General features: G+C 43.5%; 1 protein-coding gene across 1 annotated transcript in view; it reads left to right on the plus strand.

The window, feature by feature from the left end:
* The window catches only part of TOP2B (DNA topoisomerase II beta), a 639,919-nt gene that overhangs the window by 364,671 nt on the left and 259,614 nt on the right, over window positions 1-15,634 (plus strand). The window contains 1 exon segment of the mRNA XM_033930173.1: window positions 7,516-7,747. Coding sequence (XP_033786064.1) covers window positions 7,516-7,747 — 232 coding nt within the window.

Raw genomic sequence — 15,634 nt, forward strand, 5'->3', positions numbered from 1 at the left:
TTTAGCATAGGTATGTGGCCTTGTGAAGTCCGTAGCCCGTATCTATAGCTTTTTTGACATTTATATTTTTTGCATTTCAGATAACCTTTGAATACTGCTATGGTTGTTACCCTTTATCAGAATTAAATTTCTTTTCTGGCGGGGTCTCCTGAAGCAGACACCGAAATGGGGCCGCGTCGGGATCCTGATGAGCTTTTGCTTTACATCTAAGTCAAGCTAAGTGCAGTTAAAAGTATTAGTGGCAACCTGAATGCAAGAAATTTCTTTTTGACCTAATTGCATACAGTATTTCAATTAAGCAATTAAGAGATACATACCTAGTTGAAACATTTTTACACCTTTGAGCTGGTCTCGCTTTTAACATTGATTAAGCAATGATTGGAAGATAAACTCTTTTCCTAAGAGGGGGTTACCTCTCCCTCTTCAGAGTTTTATTTCTCTGAGCTGAGTTTTTGTACAGCGAGCCCTCCTCTCAGGTTGTGTAGATTACTGAGTCAGTCTGTCTCTTTCTATAGTTTAGTGCTTTTTCTGACTCATAGCTATTTTGTCCCTGCTGAAGTGGAAACATAGCGGCACTGAAGTCAGGCATACCGGTCTGTAATTTCCCAGATCTCCCCTGGAACCTTTTTAAAAAAAATTGTTATAACATTGACCACACTCCAATCTTCAGGTACTACAGACGATTTTAGCAACAGGTTACAGATCACTAACATCAGTAATTTCATGTTTTAGTTCTTTCAGTACCCTGGGATATGAACCATCCAGTCCAGCTGATTTATCACACTTTAATTAACTTGTCAATTCAGCTTAGTATGTCTTCAGGTTCAGCAAGATTTCTTTCAGTTCCTCCGCATCATGCCCTTGAAAATAATTTCCAGTTCAGGTAGATCTCTTACATCTTCTGTAAAGACCGAAGCAAATAATTAATTCAATCGTTCCACTATGGCCTTATACTCCCTAAGCGTCCCTTTTGCTCCTTGATCATACAGTGGTCCCATAAATTCCCTCACAGGTGTTCTGCTTCTGATGTACCTACAAAATTTGTTACTATGAGTTTTTGTCTCTTTAGCAAGTTTCTCTTCATATTTTTTTTAAAGTTTTCTAGACACATTAACCTTTTAATTGGCAGATGATAAAATGGCTGCTTTTATGTAACTTGATGTTGAATGAGAGCAACAGTGCTAAGTAACAGGCATTTGGAGATGCAGATCTCCAATAAGAGCCATAGAAGACACATGCTGCTTCTGAGCAACAGTGCCAAATAAAGGGTTAAATGGCTAAGTGGTTCCACCACTGTAACACAAGAAGTCCCTCTCCTTTATTTTTTTTATAAATCTTTATTGATTTTTAAACTTTGACAATGCAATACAATTATCTGAACATAAATATTTCATAAAACGCATTATTAAACATACAATTTATACTTAGAATAATCATTTTCTCCACCCCTCTTATCAAATTACTACAATAAGACAAATTAGTGTGTGGGAGTGTGTGGCGCAGTGGTTAAAGCTGCAGCCTCAGCATCCTGGAGTTGTGGGTTCAAACCCACACTGCTCCTTGTGACCCTGGGCAAGTCACTTAATCCCCCCATTGCCCCAGGTACATTAGATAGATTGTGAGCCCGCCAGGACAGTCAGGAAAAAATGCTTGAGCACCTGAATAAATTAATGTAAACCGTTCTGAACTCCCCTGGGAGAACGGTATAGAAAAATAAATAAATAAAATAAAAATTATAATATTATAATTAAGTATTTTAATAAATAAAATATCTTTCCCTCCCCCTCCCTCCCCTGGATGTGTAAGGAATTCTACCAACCTAAAAAATAAATAAATAAATACATTACAATTATTATGATGATGTTACAAATATAGTCAATGGACTCCACACTCATTAAGTGTACTGCTAAACCCCAAACACTCTGCATTCATTTTTTCATATTTATACGTGGTACAAACATTTGTCTACCAAAACGTGTAATTTAGTCTGTCATATCGCTTCTAATTATGTGTAATCAATTGGATAGCTATTCTTAGAAACACAGAAGATGATGGCAGAAAAGGGCCACAGTCCTATTCTGCACACTCTAATGACCCCCCCCCTAATTTCTTCCTTGAAGTGATCCCACATGCTTATCCCATTTTCTCTTAAAATCCAGCACGCTGCTGGCCTCAATTACCTGCAGTGGAAGACTATGCCAATGATCAACCACCCTTTCGGTGAAGAAATACTTCCTGGTGTCACTATGATATCTCCCACCCCTGAGTTTCAGCGGATGTCCTCTTGTCGCCATAGGTCCTTTAAGAAAAAAGATATCCTCTTCTACCTCAATACGGCCTGTGACATATTTGAACGTCTCGAGAGAAGGAGGGTTCTTGAGTGGGCAGATTTGTTGGGCCGTCGGCCCTTTTCTGCCATCATACTCTGTTTCTATGATCATGTCTCCCCTCTCTCTATGTTCCTCTAGTGAGTATAGCTGCAACTTACCCAGCCGTTCCTCTTACAGGAGATCCTTGAGTCCTGAGACCATCCTGGTGGCCATTCGCTGAACCGACTCAATTCTCCGCTCATCTTTTTGATAATGTGGTCTCCAGAATTGTACACAATATTCTAGATGAGGTCTCACCATGGATCTGTACAACGGCATTATAACTTAGGGCTTCCGGCTGACGAAACTTCTTCGGATACAACCCATCATTTGTCTAGCCTTGGAGGAAGCTTTCTCCACTTGATTGGCAGTCTTCATGTCTTCATTAATGATCACTCCCAAGTCCCGTTCTGCTGTAGTTCTTGCTAAGGTCTCACCATTTAGAGTGTAAGTTCTGCATGGATTTCTGCTGCCAAGGTGCATGACCTTACACTTTTTGGCATTAAAACTTAGTTGCCAAGTTGAGGACCAATGTTCCAGTAAGAGTAGGTCCTGCATCATACAGTCGGGCACTATGCTTTTGCCTACTATGTTGCATAGTTTGGCATCATCGGAGAATAATGTAATTTTCCCTCAAAGCCCCTGAGCCAGGTCCCTTATGAAGATATTAAATAGGATCGGACCCAAGACCGAGCCCTGCGGCACTCCACTGAACACTTCCGATGTTTCGGAGACAGTACCATTCACCACCACCCTCTGAAGTCTACCTTTGAGCCAGTCTTTTACCTATGCAGTTAACGTTTCTCCTAATCCCATCAAACTCATCTTGCTCAATAACCTGCGGTGTAGGACACTATCAAAAGCCTTACTGAAGTCCAAGTACACGACTTCCAGGGACTCCCCCATATCCATCTTTTTTGTTACCCAGTCAAAGAAGCTGATCAGATTGGATTGGCAGGACCTTCCCTTTGTAAATCCATATTGATAGGGATCTCGTAGATTCTCATCATTCAAGATCGTATCTAATTTGTGTTTGATTAGTGTTTCCATAATTTTACTCACTATTGATGTTAGACTCACTGGTCTGTAATTTGCAGCCTCTGTCCTGCATCCCTTTTTGTGGAGTGGAATTACGTTAGCTGTTTTCCAGTCCAATGGGGCTCTTCCTGTACTTAAGGAAAGATTGAAGAGCGCGGGTAACGGTTCCGCCAGGACATCACTCAACTCCCTAAGCACCCTGGGATGTAGTTTGTCTGGTCCCATGGCTTTGTTCACTTTGAGCTTTGACAGTTCATAGTAGATGCTGCTAGACGTAAACTCAAAATCTCGAAACGGGTCTTCCAAGCTCTCCCTTGTCTGCAGCTGTGGACCGGATCCCGGTGACTCGCAGGTAAAGACTGAGCAGAAGCATTTATTTAGTAGTTCGGCTTTATCGGAGTCCGATTCTACATAATTCCTGTCTGGTTTCTTAAGGCGCACTATCCCACCTGTGTTCCTTTTTCTGTCACTAATGTACCTGAAGTAGGATTTATCCCCCTTTTTAATGTTCTTTGCTAGATTCTCTTCCATCCGGAGTTTGGCCTCTGACTGCTGTTTTGACAGCTCTAAACTTGGCCAGATAGTCTTCTTTAGTCTCTCGTTTTCCTGATTATTTGCAGGAGATAAATGCTCTTTTCTTCTTTTTTACGAGGTCCGAGATCTCCGTAGAGAACCACTGATGCTTATTGTTTCTCCGCCATTTACTTACTGTTTTTATATAGAGGTTGGTTGCTTCGTGTAGGGTAGATTTCAGAGCTGACCACATTACCTCTACATTATCTGTTGTGGTCTGGTTTTGCAGCGCCTGATAGACGATATCTCCCATGCTTTTGAAGTTAATGCCCTTAAAGTTGAGGACCTTTGTGGATGTGTTTGATCTAGTGAAACCATACCATATTGTGGTCACTGGAGGCCAACATATCGCCTACCGAAACCTTTGTGACACTATCTCCATTGGTGAGTACTAGGTCCAGTATCGCCTGATCCCTTGTGGGCTCCAATACCATCTGTTTGAGTTGTGGTCCCCTTATGGAGGTTAGTAGCCTTCTGCTGCCGCTGGTCGTAGCGGAGAGTTTGTTCCAATCTGCATCAGGCATATTGAAGTCCCCCAACAGTACCATGTCTCCACGCAGAGTGATAGTCTCTATATCTTCGATTAGTTCTATATCTATGTTTTCCTGTTGTCTTGGAGTCTGTATACAACACCAAGATCCAGGCATTTGTCATTCCCCCTGGCCAGGTTCACCCAAAGGGATTCCCTAGTGTATTTGACGTCTGCGATCCTGGTAACTTTGATGTCCTCTTTAGTGTATAGTGCTACCCGTCCTCCCGTTTTGCCCTCTCTGTCTCGACAAAGTAAGTTGTTATCCCGGTATAGCCATATCCCACCCATGGGAATCCGTGAACCAGGTCTCAGATTTTGTTACCACATCTAGGTCAGCGTTCCGCATTTCTGTTTCTAATTCCAGAATTTTATTGCCTAAACTGTGTCGAATGCCAAGCCTCAGAGACCCATTATTCAGACAAACGCTGCTGAATGTAAATTTCGGTCAAGATCTCAATCATTGGCCTATGGCATGTACTGATGGTACTACTTTTTTAGTATTTTTAAATATTTTTAAATATTGATTAAATAAGTCTTTTAAATATTTTTTAGAAAAGATATAAATATCACATGTCAAACATCCAAAAATCATTTAGATAGTGCACAAATTCAAAAAAGCACTTATCTTAGATGAAAGGACGGCATTGCATTCAAAGCCCTAGATGAAAGGACAGCACTGCATTCAAAGCCCGACGGGGCCACCGTTTCACATGCACTGGCTTCGTCAGGGGAAAAGCATAAACAGTGCCTAAAAAGAGAGCAACATTCCATAAACATTTGTTGAATGTTTTCAATCACAAAATTCTTAAACTCAGTGTTTAAAACAGCAAACTTACGGAGCAAATATGACCTGGTTCCTTACTGAAATATTTCTCAAAAAATGGCGTCAGTCTCTATAGACGCTGAGCCATTTAAATACCCCAATCAAAGGCTGCCGGCAAAAGACGTATTTCATGAAAAAACGTAAAAACGTGATGACGTGACACAAGAAAAAGCACACACAAAAATTTGCCTAAACTGTGGGCATTAACATATATAGCCATCCATACTTTATGTTTGCTAGGTCTCCATGGCAATTTTCCCGCCTGAGTTAGTATGATTCCTGTAGTACTGTTTGCCATGCATGTACTTACCTCAGACTCAGAATTGGATTGGCAACTTACCCCACCAGGATGGTTACTTACCACACCAGTATGTGAGTGGGTACCCTCCCCCAACTTACCTAGTTTAAAGCCCTACGAAGCAGGCGGGCTAGTCGGTGTCCAAAGACGTTCTTACCCCTTCTGGTCAGGTGGAGCCCGTCTGGTCCCTGTAGTCCTAGTAGTGCATCTCCATGGTTCAGGAATCCGAAGTTCATCTCTTTGCACCATCCGTGTAGCCACTCGTTTGCCCTCTGGATACGATCTTCCCTGGCTCTTCCCTTACCTCTCACTGGAAGGATCGAGGAGAAGACCCGTCATTATCATAAAAAGTTGACTTTTATATTTATCCAAAGAAGGCTTGACATGTAAAAGCATACCATAGATTATGGCTTCATATGTTAGGGGAATTGCTAAATCAAGAATAAGATTAATTTGTCTCCAAATTGATTTCCAGAAATTAAATATCAAAGGATAATAATATAACAGATGATCCAAAGTCCCTACATCATTATGACAATGCCAACATCTGTTAGACCTGGAATTATCTAACTTTTGTAAACGAACTGGGGTCCAAAAAATCCTATGCAATAAAAATAACCAAGTTTGTCTCATAGATGCTGATCTTGTACACTTAAACCTCCAAGACCAAATTCGTGGCCAACGAGATACAGAAATATACTGTTTTATCTCGATGCTCCAAATGTCTCTAAGACTATTTTTTGGCTTTTTATTCAAAAATAGAAATTAATTTATACCACTGGGCAGTCTGATGTCCTACTAATTCTGCCTGGTAACAAAGGATCTGCAAGCTGTAATAGTTTTTAAAATTTTTCCATTCAGGGAACCCACTCCGAATGGCCTCCTTCAACTGCAACCACCTATATTGTTGAGACCTCAGAATGCCAAATGATTGTTGTAGTTGTATAAAATCAAGCAGTTTTCCATTAGAAATAACATCATCCAATGTTTGAATACCTGCCTGCATCCAATTCTTCCAGGAGATCCCAGTACCGCCCACTTGTATCTTGGAGGTTAACCATAAGGACTGAAAAGTAGATTTTATTATGGGAATAACAATTTGTGCATCCAAAATTAACCATTAGTTGCTACAGATTGGAAAAAAAGAGCCTTCAGTAGGCATCAGTGATGATAACCATAAAATGCTTTTGATTATGAATATTACCGTATTTCTCCGCCCCAGTGTATAGGCCGCAAAAAATGCCTATACATGTTTTAAAACTCTCAGATAAGCCGCCCCATGTTACAAGCCGCGGCATATATAAGAGTTTTAAAACCACAAGGGGGTGGCCTATACATTCCTCCCTCTCCCCGGTATACCCCCCTGGTAAATATCGTACCTCCGCCGGCTGCCTCCTGCAATGCTGCGATGCAGGGCAGGAGTGATCTTTCCTGCGTCAGTTCTCATGGGACTCATGAGTCCCGCAAGAACTGATGCAGGCATTGATGAAGCACTGCGGTGGCGGCTGGAAAGATCACTCCTGCCTTGCACCATGGCATTGCAGGAGGCAGGAGGCCAGCGAGGTAGCTGCATTATTTTAAAAGGTACGGGGGTCTACTAATGGGGCGGCTTATCTACAATGTCGTTAGATAGGCCGCCCCATATAAGGAAGCCGCACCCAGTGTTTGGATTGCAAAATCCATATATAAGCCACAGCCTTTATATGGGGAAATATAGTAACCTCACTGCACTTTTGGATGTGTTGAGATTTTTCTTCCAATAGCTAATGATTTATAACAATAAAATTTTTCATGTTTTTCCTTTCAGCGGTCTCGTGCTGAAAGTATGTAGCAAATCCTGTTAATATTTCATATCACGGTTTTCTTCTTTTCTTACTATTAGTCCTTTGGCAAGGTTGCTGTTTCCTGCAGTGGATGACAATCTTCTGAAGTCTCTCTATGATGATAACCAACGGGTAGAGCCTGAGTGGTATATTCCTATCATTCCAATGGTTCTAATAAATGGTGCTGAGGGAATTGGTACAGGATGGGCCTGTAAGCTTCCAAACTATGATGCCAGAGAGATTGTGAACAATATCAGAAGAATGTTGGACGGCTTGGAGCCACATCCAATGGTAAGAATCCTCTTTATTTAGGCCTTCTGCAATTGTATTTATAATACATGCTATTTTTATTTCTGTGGTAGTGTTCAGTTCTTATCATAGGAGACAGTGATCTTCTAGATAAGGAAGTTGCACAACTTGTTTGCTACTGATAGATACTCTTTCCATACTTTCTTTTTTTTATTGTTCATTTAAGTTCAACAGTGTACATAACCACAAATATATAATATCCAACAAAGGAGAGAAAACACTCCACAAGGGTGATCAAAGCACCCAGCAATATCTAATATCAGCAATCCCAGCAATATCTAATATTCCCCCTCACACACACACACTCCAAACCCCACCCTTCTCCCCCCCTCCGGTCCCCAGACTATGATAACTCCCCAACAAAGTGCTTTATAACATATAACCTGAAGTCAAAACAGCAGAACATCAGGGCTCCCAACATCCCCATCCCCACTCACACATAGGAAACCCAAAATATATCAGTCAGTCAATGTCTAGCAAAAGGTATACCACAGAAAATACCCATCAGCAGGAAAAACAGTACAGCTCCTTACATTGAAGTATTTGCCCAAGATCCCTCTACCTCCAGGTAAGTACCCCAGATATTCAAGAAGTGAGACCATTTACATGGCATAGCAGTTAATTGAAAAAGATCACATACCAAGCCCAAGCGGTCTCACATCTGATCAAGAGTTGGAGGTATAGAGCCTCTCCACTGCTGTGCCACTACCAGTCTTGCAGCTACAAAAGCAAGCATCAATATCTGGTCTTGGGTTGTAGTTAGAGCCTCAATTCGCACTCCCAACAGCGTGGTCGGAGCATCTCTGGGTAGCTGATAGTTACCAGTTTACTTACATAGTTTTAAACACCTGATCCCAGTATCTTTGTATGAAAGGACAACCCCACCACAAATGGAAAAATGTCCTTGGCAATCCACAGTGTCGCCACCATTTATCACTAGCTTTGGGGTGCATCTTGTGCAACAAAGCAGGGGAAATATGCTACCTTATCAACATTTTAAGGCCATTTTCAACTAACATAGAGGCATAAGCATCACAATGCAGCCATAAGGAAATGCATTCACACTCTTTTATGGTGAAAACCCTACCCAGATACTCTTCTCATACTAACATATATCAGTGTTCTCCCCAGAGCCTTTTAGCTGTAGATGACTGCCCGGCGAATCCTGCTGCTGCTGCCGATGCTCCTTCCTGGGCTGACTCTCCGCTGAAAATTTTGTTTGATGCCTGCCTTTTTTTTTTTTTTGTCCAGCATGCTTTTACTTGCTTCGGGCCTTCCTCGTTGCCGGGTCCTGCCTACTTTGTTTCCGCAAAGGCAGGACCTGGCAGCGAAGAAGAAGAGAAGCAAGTAAAAGCAGCAAGTTGTAAGCTTCCTTTCGGGGCTCTATCGTGTGCGTGCCGGCTTCCCTTCTCTCCCCCCCCCCCCCCCACGGGACGGAACTTCTGGTTTCGGAGGGAAGAGAAGGGAAGCCGGCACGCACACGATAGAGCCCCGGAGGGAAGCTTACAGCTTGCTGCTATTACTTGCTTTGGGCCTTCCTCGCTGCCGGGTGCTGCCTTCGCAGAAACAAAGTAGGCAGGACCTGGCAACGAGGAAGGCCCGAAGCAAGTAAAAGCAGCAAGTTGTAAGCTTCCCTCTGTTGCTGACCTATGGAAGATAGGTTAGCGATGGAGGGAAGCTTACAACTTGCGTAGCGACTCTGCCAAAGGGTGTGTGAGCTGAGAGGGATGGGAAGAGAAATGCTGCTGCTGCACTGAATGGGGGTGAAGGGGGAAGAGAAATGTTCTGCTGATGCACCCATTTTGGGGGGAAAGGAAGAGAAATGCTGCTGCACCCAATTGGGGAGGGGAAGAGAAGTGCTGCAGCAGCAGCACCACCCAATTGGGGAGAGAGAGGGGAGAAGAAAGACCATGGGAGGGAGAGGAGAGGCAAGAGATGCCAAGACCATGGGAGGGAGGGAAAGAAAAGGAGCTACCAGATGATGGAGGGGGAGAGAGATGTCAGTGCATATGGGGGAGGAGGGAGATGCCAGGGCATGGGGGGCAAGAAGGGAAGAAGACAGAAATGCCAGACCATGGTGTGGAGTGGGAAGGAAGGAAGGAAAGGAGAATAGAGAGATGCCAGAGCATAGGGAAGGGGGTGAAGCTGAAATAAATCATGTATAAAGGAGAGAAAGGGCACAGGATATACAGTTAATTGAAGGGACATAGAAAGAGGGAAGATGCCATATGGAACAGAGAGTGGGCGGACACTGGACGGAAAGGGTAGAGAGGGTGGGCAGTGGATGTAACGGGCAGAGAGAGGGTGGACAGTAGATGGAAGAGGTAGAGAGACAGAGGGCAGAGGCTGGGTGGAAGGGGCAAAGAGGACAGATGTTGCACGGAAGGGAGCAAGGACAAATGCTGAATAGAAAGAAGAGAGCGAAGAGAAGATGATTAAAGCAGAAATGACAAAAGGTAGAAAATTTTTTGTTGTTGTTGTTTTACGTAGAATCAAGTAGTATTGTAACTGTATTGATTAAAGTTTATAAACAGGAAATGGAAATAAGGCAGTTTTTTTTTTTTTTTAACTAAACCCCTATCCTCAGGTCAGGACAGGATACCATAGCAGCAGGGGTGCCCAAATGGTCGATCATGATCGACCAGTAGATCGTAAAGGCAATGTGAGTCGATCGCGTTGCCTTTGCAATCTTTTTCTTCCTGCCTCCACGAGCCAGGCCAGGCGCGTACAAGCGCAGGACTCACAAGACTTCACTTCCGACGTCAATTCTGACGTCAGAAAGGAAGTTCTGGTCCAGCCAATCGCTGCCTGGCTGACCTGGAACTTCCTCTCCGACGACATTAGAATTGACGTCAGAGGTGAAGTCTTGTGAGTCTGGCGCTTGTATGTGCCTGGCCTGGCTCGTGGAAGCAGCAGGAAGAAATCGGCGTAGTGGCTTAGGGGGTAGGGAAAGAATTGAGGAAGTGGAGAAATCGGCGCAATGGCTTGAGGGAGCAGGGGGAGAGAAAAAAACTGGCAGGCAGGGGGGAGAGAGAAAGAGAGACAGAAAGAAAAGGGGAGGGGCAGAAAGAAAAAAATGTTGGATTTACAGTCAGAAGAAGGAAGTGCAACCAGAAATCATGAAATCACCAGACAAAAAGGTAGGAAAAATGATTTTATTTTCAATTTAGTGATCAAAATGTGTCGATTTTGACAATTTATATCTGCTGTCTATATTTTGCACTATGGCCCTCTTTTACTAAACTGCAATAGCGGTTTTTAGTGCAGGGGAGCCTAAGAGCATCAAGAGCAGCGCAGGGCATTCAGTGCATCTCCCTGTGCTAAAACCGCTATTGCGATTTAGTAAAAAGGGAGGGGTATATTTGTCTATTTTTGTATAGTTGTTCCTGAACTGACATTGCATATAATAGAAACATAGAAGATGACGGTAGATAAGGGCCATACCCCATCAGGTCTGCCCACTCTACTGACCCACCCCCAAGTCTGTAGAGTGGGCAGACCTGATGGGCTATGGCCCTTATCTGCCTTGACCCGCGGAATATAAATGATAATTAACATTTTCTCTGCATACAGTGTGCTTTGTATTTTTTTAAAATTTTATTGTTGGTAGATCATTTTGACTTGGTCATCTTAAAAGTAGCTCGCAAGCCCAAAAAGTGTGGGCACCCCTGTAGAGCCATTTCTTGTATGACTGGATGAGCTATATTTATCTTTTTGTTGTTGTTGTTTAAATTCATGCAGAAATAAATGGCTAGATTGAACCTAATGACTTCATTAACGCCTTTCCCTTTTTTTAACCTCTATACCATTTGAAAGAGGGCAAATATTTCTTAAATTTAGTAAAAATATTCTGGCACATGTGTCAAGCCTTAAAAAAGGAAGTCATATTGAGCATTGGAAAATAATAATAATTAACTAATAAAAATAGTACACATTTAGGGCTCCTTTTACTAAGTTGCGATAGTGGTTTTAGCGTGCACTTAGCGTGTGCAGAATTGCCATGCGCACTAGAAGCTAACGCCAGCATTGAGCTGGCGTTAGTTTCCCGCCTAGCGCGGAAGTTTATGCATGCTAAAAATGCTAGCACATCTTAGTAAAAGAGAGGGTTAATTTTCCCCACCACCAAATTTCCCCATCCCGCCCCAACCGGCTACTTATTCATGCCACCCGGTTGGAAAAAAATTTCTGGGGAGAATACTGTATATGAAGTCTTGTTGCCAAATCTCCTTGCAGTAATTTATATAGCCAAGATATACTTCCCCTCTTCACTGTCATTCCCAGAGAGCACTCAAACTCAGAGAGCTCAAAAGCCTGAGCCAGGGATAATTTGTTACATTGAATAAAATCTTTTACTTGTAGGTAAGGGGAGATGTCTTCAGATGCTAAGTTATACTGGGCACAGAGATAAAACTCAGATTCTATGGTATTATTTTAAATGGAATATGGATGATAATTAGCAAAAATATTATTTAAATTTTGACAAACTTGCAGAATTTGCTAATTTTGTGCACAGAGTAAATAGTGGGTTATGAATGTGTGGATAGAAGACTACTTTGCTCGCTGACAGTCTCTCTGCAGGCTTATCTCAAGCTGTGGCTCTGCAGTTGTTCTCCCCAGAAATTTTTTTCCAGCCGGGTGGCATGAAAAAGTAGCCGGGCAGGGTGGGGAAATTTGGTAGTGGGGAAAATTAAGGGCTCCTTTTACAAAGGTGTGTTAGGGCCTTAACGCGTGGAATAGCGTACGCTAAAATGCCCCGTGTGCTAGCTGCTACTGCCTCCTCTTGAGCAGGTGGTAGTTTTTCAGGTAGCGCACGCTAATCCGGTGCGTGTGCTAAAAATGCTAGCGTACCTTTGTAAAATGAGCCCTAAATGTGTACTATTTTTATTAGTTAATTATTATTGTTTTCCAATGCTCAATATGACTTCCTTTTTTTAAGGTTTGACACTTGTGCCAGAATATTTTTACTAAATTTAAGAAGTATCCAATTCTAGAAGTGAATAATTAGATATGCACTCTCTTTCAAATGGTATAGAGGTTTAAAAAAAGGGAAATGCGTTAATGAAGTCATTGGGTTCAATTTAGCCATTTATTTCTGCATGAATTTAAACAATTAAGAAGAAAAAGATAAATATAGCTCATCCAGTCATACAAGAAACAACTCTACAGCACCTCTAATAATGTTTTGATCACTAGGTTCCTTCCTGAGGTCTCACTGAGGATATGAAATAGATGCGATCCCCACTTCCAGACCTCTTCCACATAATTTATGGAGAGGTGTTACTGAGCCTTGAAGGAAACCTGTGTGATTGCACTACAGCAAAATAATAAAGTAGCAGATTAAGATCAAAGTGAGAGCTAGGGCAAAACAGTTTAGGTAAAGATGCAGGTAATAATTAGCAATGTATTAAAAATATTTTATTTTTATTTGCTTATAATGTCATTTGAAAGCTGCTTGTTAATACAACTTTAATTTAATTCTTTATAGTGGGTGTGTAACAGTAAAGTAAGAATAGGGTCATTAAATCCTGTGGCGTACCTAGTATATATGAGGGTTTATATGGGGGTTTCGATCTATAGCTTCTATCCCTATTTATTCACCAACGGCACTGTTCATAGGCATAGGGTGAACTCTCCTCGATCTCAACTGAGACCTACTTCCAGGCAGCATTCTCGTCATAGATCGAGGCCCTCATCGAGGCATCCATCGAGGTGCAGGTCTTCTTCCGCAGAAAAGCCTTCCTCTTCCAGGCCTCAATCCAGACCTTCCAGCTCTTCGAGGCCTCCAACCCCTTGACTGAGGTCTCCACTTCCAGACCCCGAGGACTCAGCTGATTCCAATGCCTCCTCCAAGTCTATGTATTCTTTGGGTTACCAGTACTCTAGAGTGGTTTCGGCTTCTCCACTCGAGGCACCTCGAGGTCATCGAGTCCTTCTCGAGGCCAGGCTCTGGCAAATCAATTATCTTTTTCCTCCTTTCTTCGTCAAATGGCTGACGACCTGGAAATTAAATTGGACGCTGGTTCTAAATATTCTAAGGACACACAGGGCAGTATTTCCCGAATTCCCGCAGATGTCCTGGGTAGTGCCCCCTCCCCCCCCCCCCGAGACGCCGGGCGGGCACGGTCCTCAGGAAGGCAGGGCCCTTTAGAGTCCGTCAGAGTCTCAACCAACTTATCTAAATCATCCCCAGGGATCTGCCTCAGGGACTTTGAGGTAAAATTACATTATTTGCCAATGACGCTAAGCTATGCAACGTTGTGGACAGCGCAACCGTGCCCGACACTATGAGGCAGGACCTACTTACTTGGACACTGAGTTTTAATGCCAAAAAGTGTAAGGTTATGCACCTTGGTAGCGGTAACCCCTGCAGAACATACACCCTGAATGGTGAAAACTTAACAAGAACTGTCGCAGAACGGAACCTGGGTGTAATCATTACTGAACATATGAAAACTGCCAATCAGGTAGAGAAAGCTACAGCCAAGGCTAGACAAATGCTGAGTTGCATCCGAAGAAGTTTTATCAGCCGAAAGCCTGAAGTTATAATGCCGTTGTACAGGTCCCTTGCGCCCTCTTCAGTATGCTCTGCTTCGGAGGTGGTCGCCCCATATGCATAGTCTGGATCTTCCTGTTCCTCTATGGTGCTTGGCACGTGACAGTCTTCGTTGGTGGCTCCAGACCTCTCATCTTGTTCAAGGGATGAGTCTGGATCAACCACAATGGACAGTGCTTCTCACGGATGCCAGTCTCCTCGGTTGGGTAGCTCAGTGTCCAGGTCACTCAGCTCAGGGCACCTGGTCCACGGAGGAGGCGTCCTGGTCGATCAATGTTCTGGAGGCCAGAGCTTTTTGACGGGAAAGTCGGTCAGGGTTCTGTCAGACAATGCCACGGTGGTGGCCGATGTCAATCATCAGGGGGGCACCAAGAGCACTCAGGTATCGCAGGAGGCATCCCTGCTCATGGCCTGAGTGGAGTCTCACCTTCAGGACATCTTGGCTTCTCACATAGCCGGCGTGGAGAATGTTCAGGCGGACTTCCTCTTTCGTCATGTGCTAGATCCTGGAGAGTGATGTCTGTCACGTGGCCTTTCAGTTGATAGTGCAATCTTGGGGTCAGCCCCTCATGGACTTGATGGCCACAAGTGTCAATGCCAAAACACCCCGCTTCTTCAGTCATCACTGAGACGGTCAGGCCAAGGGCCTAGATGCTGTGGCTCAACCATGGCCAACAGAGGGGCTGTATGTGTTCTCTCCGTGGCCATTAGTGGGCAGAGTTCTTTGCATCATTTGGCATTTGGGTCTTGCGGTTCTGGTGGCTCCAGACTGGATCAGGTGGCTGTGGTACGCGGATCTGGTGAGGCATCTTTTGGTGGATCCTCTTCCTCTCTTGGACGACCTTCTGACTCAGCGTCCCATTCCAATGTTTGATTCTGGTCCCTTCTGTCTTAACAGTTTGGCTCTTGAAAGGGATCGCCTAGGTAAGAAGGGGTATTCAGATAAAGTAATCTCAACTCTCTTGAGGATTTAGTGTATCTTTAAGGAGTGGTGTGCTACGTGTGGAGTGGTTTCTTTTCGTGCTTCCCTGCCTACCATTTTAGAGTTCTTGCAGGATGGCCTGGACAGGGGACTGTCTTGGTCTCTCTCCGGGTTCAGCTTGCGGTCTTGTCAGCTTTTCGTGGGTTGTTGAAAGGTCAGTGTTTTACTTCCATTCCTGATGTGATTCGCTTCTTGCGGGCGGTCAACTTGCTCAAGCCTCCCGTACGACCCTCTGGCGAGTCCTATTAAAGACTTGTTCAACAAATCTCTAGAGACGGAAGTGATTCCTGGGGATTGGAGTAGAGCAGATATGGTCCTTTTTCATAAAAGTGGT

Source organism: Geotrypetes seraphini, chromosome 2 (genome assembly GCF_902459505.1).
Source record: "Geotrypetes seraphini chromosome 2, aGeoSer1.1, whole genome shotgun sequence".
NCBI lineage: Eukaryota > Metazoa > Chordata > Amphibia > Gymnophiona > Dermophiidae > Geotrypetes > Geotrypetes seraphini.